The sequence below is a fragment of the Monodelphis domestica genome, chromosome 7 (assembly GCF_027887165.1).
Source record: "Monodelphis domestica isolate mMonDom1 chromosome 7, mMonDom1.pri, whole genome shotgun sequence".
Taxonomy (NCBI): domain Eukaryota; kingdom Metazoa; phylum Chordata; class Mammalia; order Didelphimorphia; family Didelphidae; genus Monodelphis; species Monodelphis domestica.
The window spans coordinates 128,153,578-128,159,577 of NC_077233.1; the positions used below are offsets into that span (position 1 = coordinate 128,153,578).

General features: G+C 45.4%; 1 protein-coding gene across 1 annotated transcript in view; it reads right to left on the reverse strand.

The window, feature by feature from the left end:
* The window catches only part of RCL1 (RNA terminal phosphate cyclase like 1), a 66,844-nt gene extending 61,298 nt beyond the window's left edge, over positions 1–5,546 (reverse strand). The window contains exon 1 of the mRNA XM_001365181.4: positions 5,172–5,546. Coding sequence (XP_001365218.1) covers positions 5,172–5,307 — 136 coding nt within the window. The 5' untranslated portion in view covers positions 5,308–5,546. The remainder of the gene's footprint in view (positions 1–5,171) is intronic.
* Positions 5,547–6,000: the final 454 nt, after the last annotated feature.

Genomic DNA, 6,000 nt, shown 5'->3' on the forward strand with positions numbered 1-6,000 from the left:
ACTGACTGGACAACAAGTAGGAACCGGGAAGAAATGGATGATTCAAATGCACACAAAAAGTCACAGGTGGACCCCATTAAAAAATCTCAAGATCCGAAGTGCCCTCAGCATTCATCTCTACAGCTCCAGTAAGGGAAGCTTTCCAGGAACAGGAACTCACTACAATCATTCCAGAGGCAGCTCCCTCTGCCTTTGGACATTTCTACTGACTAGGAAAGACATCAAGATTTGCCTTGATGCAACGGCGACAGACAAACAAATCTAAGCCCTCTTCCAAGTAAAATTCCTGCAAACACCTGAAGAAAAAAATTCTTTCAAATACTTGAAGATAGCTATCTACCAACCCCTTCCCAAGCCTTCTCTTCTTCAGGTTAACTTTTCCTTTCTTTTCTTTTTTCCTTTCCCTTCTTTTTAGTAGTTTTCCAACTTTAAGTTAATTCCCCTATTCTTCCCCTTCAGCCAAGTAGCGAGAGAAAATGTTTAGAAACATTTCATTCCAGACTTAACTACATAATGTTAAGTTTGGAGATAAGAAAGAACTCCCAGTCAGAGTTTGGATTTGAACCTAGGTCCTTAGATTCTGGGAGTTGGCACTTGCTCCACCACCATACTCACTCCTTCTTAAAATATTTTTTAAAAATCCTTACTTTTTGTCTTAGTAACAACTCCAAGAGAGAAGGGCAAGGGCCAGGCAAACGGGGATAATTGACTTGCTCTGAGTCACACAGCGAGTAAATGTCTGAGGATAGATTTGAACCTAGGACCTCCCAATTCTAGCCCTGGCACTCTAGCCACTATGCCACTTTTGCTACCCTTCTTCCTTTAAGCATTTTAGGGGTTGTTATATGGAAGAAGGATTTGAATCCTACTGTTTATTCCTTAGGAGAAAGAAGGAGCAAAGACCTAGCTCACAGTTCATCATCCTGCCTCTCTGATATCTAAGGTCACTATGTGACCTTAACTTCCCAGGCCTCAGTTTCCATATCTGTAAAACAAAGGAGCTGAAACAATATCATAAAAAGAAACTGCTGTGAAACATTTCTGATCAATCATGAGTTCAGAATACCAATGATGGGAAAACATTCCCAACCTCATGACAGAGACGACGGACTCAATATGCAGAAGGAAACACATTTTTAGACATGGGCAACATAAGGATCCGTTTTACTTGATTATATATATTTGTTACAAAGGTTTTTGTTTTTCTCTCTTCTTTTCCTCAGTGGGGGGATTTGGGGATAAAGTTGAAAGGAGAAAAACAATGCTTGTTAATTGGAAAAATAAAATTAAAATTATTTTTAAAAAACAGGAGGGGAATGAATGTTGGTCTAGATGACTTCAAGGTCCCTTCCAACTCTAAATCTCATTTTATGATTCTACAAGAAAGAGTAATCTGACAACTAGAACTGTCCAACAATACAATGAATTGTCTCATGGGGCAGCCAACCCTCCATCACTGAGAATATTCAAGCAGAGACCAATTGACAACCAGGAATATTGTGAACTCTTAAACTGGCTGGGAGGCGAAACTAGACTTTCAAAGTCTCTCCCCACTATAAGGACTCAATTGATTTATTTCAAAGAATTCAACAAATATTTGAGTTGACTCCGTTTGACCTCTTTTTGTAGGCTAATGGAGAAAATATAAGGTTTCAATTAAGCCAGGCTGAGACAATTAGGTCACACAGTAGATAAAGTGCCAGATCTGGAGTCTAAAGAACTGGGTTCAAATTTGACCTAGAGTCACTTCCTAGCTGCACGACTCTGAGTAAGTTACTTAACCCCAATTGCCTAGCACTTGTCGCTCTTCTGTCTTAGAATTCATACTAAGACAGAAGGTAAGGGGGAGTGGGGGGAGTTAAACCAGGCTCCTTCCCTCATGGGGTTCACAGTTACATGGGGAGTAAGAGTCAAAGATTAACTATGATTCAAAGGTTAGAATCATAACTGACAGAGAGGGACCAGGGAAGCTTCACAACATTTAGATTGAACTTCAAATGTTTCAACACAGGGTGGAGGATGAGGCAGGGATACAGGAGCCTGGGTAAAGACAGGAAGATAGAACAAGAAATTTGTCAAGGCAAAACAAAGAGTTGTTACTCATTATGTTTCTGACACGAGATAGAGCTGGAAAAGTAGAAAGATGTGATGCTGTAGAGGGCTGTAGAGGCCAGGCACGGGAGGTGGAACTTTGGTAAATAATGGGATGCCCTACAAGATTTCTGAACAAGAATGCAATGCTTGTGTCTATACTACTGCAATACTTTTCTCAGTAAGAGCTGGAAAGGGGTCAGTAATGACACTTCCTGCCTCATCTATACCTTAAATCAACAAAGGTACTTCCAGATTGAACATTCAAATTATTCAGCAGCAGTTTGCTGGACGCCATCCCATCTCAGCTCCCTTGGGGGGCAAACAGACCTAGGAGTCTTGGGATCTGAAAGTCAGTACGTTGATCTGAATTATGAATCTTGTGTTTTTCTTCAGCATTTACTACAGCATAGAAATAGGGCAAAGTAAATAAGAAATTATTATTGCATTCATCAATGCTTGCTTAAAAGAACTCCCTGGTGTGAGCTACCAGATAGCCCTGAAAGAGTTAGAAACCTTGGAGAAGAGGTGAAAAGAGGCGGGGAATGGAGCTGCTGTTGTTTATAGCAGGAAACATTTTTTTAAACCTTTATCTTCTATCTTAGACTCAATTTTAAGTACTGGTTCTAAGACAGAAGAATGGAAAGGGCTAGGCAATGGAGGTTAAGTGACTTGCCCAGTGTCACACAGTTAGGAATTGTCTGAGGCCAGATCTGAACCTACAACCTCCTGTCTCTAGGCCTGGCTCTCTATCCACTGAGTTGCCCCAGGAAGAATATTCTTAAAAGGAGCAGACAGAGGGATCTGGTGGTTCCAAAGACCAGTCATTCTAGTTGGCCTGGATGCTAACCTGTAGCATAGGACAGAGCTGCCAAGCCTTACCCATTGGCTCTCATCCCTGAAAACAGACAAATGCTAAAAGGTGGCTCTCTTGGGGTATTATAATTCTGGCAGGAATCCTATCTTCAGGCTAAAACAATACAGCAATTTCCAGGCAACACACTATCACAGGCTTCTTACCACATCCTACCAGCTGGTAAGCATACATAGTATAGGAAAAATAATAATGATGACAGCTCCCTTTTATAGAGCCCTTTTAAGGTTTGCAAAAGTCTTGTACATGCCACCTCCTCACATCCCGATCCACACAATAATCCTGCGAATATACATTATTATCTTCCCCTCTTTACAGTTGAGAAAACTGAAGTTCTGAGTAGTTTAGCAAATGAACAAGGTCACATTTCTAGTACTTGTGGAGAGATTTGAATGTTAGTCTTCCCTAGCAATAATCTATTCATTCTCTCTCCCTCTTTCCTTCTCTTTTCTGTCTGTCTGTTTCTGGATGTGAAATCTGAAAGGGTACACTTGAATCTCAGCTTATTTATTACCCATGCCCCCTTGGCCTCTTCACATTTCTTGGGGGTTTGGGCTCAAATTTATAGCTTTATGATGCAAACCCAAATGTTTCTCCTTCAAAACTCTCAGCAAGACCAGGGTCTTCTCATGGTTTCTTGACTTCTGGCTTACTTCTTGCCTTGCATGGTTTTCTCATTAGGGGAAAATGGCAACAACACAATTAAATACAAAATTGGGGTTGTCAGTAGAATAAGTTGAGATGGAGGATTAAATGCAGTGGCCACATAACAACACAGAAGATCAAAGTCAAATTAAACATCACCACAGCCTGAGAACCTTGCATCCTTCATTTGCAGAGAGAATTTCTATTCGAAGATCCTAGGAAAATTTGAGATGACAATGAACAGAACCACTAGGAGACTTTGTTGCATGTTCAGGAGAGATAGGCTGCATTTAATGCAATGTGGTTTTAAATGGGGTTTATTTTTAAACTATCTGTATGGAACACTGCTAGAAAGCTTTTCTTTTAGAACAGGTAATTACGGCAGGCTAGCACCTGGATAATCAAGTCCAAAACAGTACCATTGTAGAAGAGGAAATGGAAACCTAAAAAGTCGAAGTCACTGACCAAGGGTCACAAAGGTAGAATTCAAACCCAGTACCCTGACTCCTTTCTTTCCAGAACCATCCTTCTCAAGGCTCATGGAAGTAGAGCTTTTTTCTAGTAGAATCAAATCCACAATTCCCATTCTAAGTGTATCATTAAGTCAGACTATAAACAAACTCAGGGGAAAAAACAGATAAACAAATAAACCCAGACAGCTTGCCCAGCATGGTGTGATGGATTGAAAACTGGATTTAGAAGCAAAGGGGTGGGGGGAAATCAGTGGAGGGAAGGATGCTGAGCTTCAGGATTCTGTCCTGGCTCAGCTACTTCCTCCCTGTGTGACCTGGGACCCTATGGTTACTTCTCTGCCCAGGGCCTCAGTTTTCTCATCTATAAAAATAAAGACCTCCACGGTCCTTTTGAGCTGTAAAACCGAGGCTCTTTAAAGGTTCCTCCAGCTCTGAGATCCTAAGAAAACGTACGATGTCTTGAAGGTACAAAGGAGAGACAGGCAGGGAAGGGAAAGCAATCGTTCGCATTTCTCTCCACATCTCACTCACTGCTTCCTTCATTTCTCTGGATTCTTTATCGCATTTCAACAAAACAAACCATTTTCCTTTCTGGAAGGCGCTTTGGCCAGACAGAAAGACAGCGTCGGAGATACCCAGGGATTTGTCGGAATATGTAAGGCTCGAAAAACGTGCAGTTGTTTACTAACCCAGCACCCTAGAGACCCTGGGAAATCAGCAACGTGGGGTTGGGCTACTCTCTTTCTGCCTTCCCCAAACGTCAACACGAGCGTAAAAATGGGTATGTGCGTGTCTGTGTGTATGAGTGTGTTACGCATTTTCTTGCTCAACACCACGCACTCCTCCGAGATGACTAATAGAGAGACGGCTTCGCAGCGCCTCCTCCCTACCCCACCCCCAGGGTCCAAGATCGTCCCCCACTCCCCGCCACCCCCTCCTCTCCGCCTAGGTTTGGGGGCCGCCCGGCTTTGCCCAGCCCCTGCACCCCCGGGACGCGCGTAGCCTCAACCATGCCCATTCCCTTGGAGAGTTCTAAGCCCGGCGGCGGCGCCGCGCAACCCCCTTACAGCCCCCCACTCCCCAGTGACCTCGGAGGCCGGGGTTCTCATCTTTGGCCCGGATCTTGCGGATCTTCACGGGGCGCCCGCTGAGGGTGGACAAAACGAGGCGCTGGCGGAAGAAGTTGCAGCCCCCGTAGCTGAGCGAGTGCGCTTGGGTCGCCATGTGCGCGCGCCCCTGCCCCGGATCCAGCTGCCGGCACAGCTGGGGGAGCCGCGGCCACCGCCACTGACAACGCCCGACGCGCACCGCGGGCTCCCGGCGCTGGCGCGGTGGAGGGCTGGCCGAGGGGGGAGGAAATTTGGCGGCGGCGGAGGCTGGGGAGGCTCCGAGATCTCAACTCCCGCAGCCCCCAGCGCGTCCACGTGGTTTGGAACAGGAAGATGGAGAGACGAGACAGCAGGGTCAGAGGGGAGAAGAGGGAGGAGTTTCCCCAGCTTTCCTCTTTCTTCTCCGCCTCCGCTCCCGCCCTCTGCTCCGCCCTCCAGCTTCACTGTTTCTCCTACTCCAGGCTGGCGAGAGCCGCCGACACCTCCTGAGAGGCAGCAGAGCGGGCATCGGCCCGACAGGCCGGAGGAAAAGCCTGGAGCCGGAGCCGGAGCCGAGGAGCGTTCTCCTCCCTGCTTTTCGGGACCTAGTGACTCCCGCGAAAACCACAGGATCCTAGAATCCAGAACTGGAGACCTTCGATACTATCTAATCTGGCCATTTTAGCGTGAAACGAGGCCCAGGATTACTGATTTTGGAAAAATGGGAGATAAGACGTAAAACATTAGGGGAAACTTTTGAGCTTGCTCATTAGTTGCAGTTTTCCATTGCTCAGGCTGACCAAATGATTGGTCAATAGTTAAGGCAGAT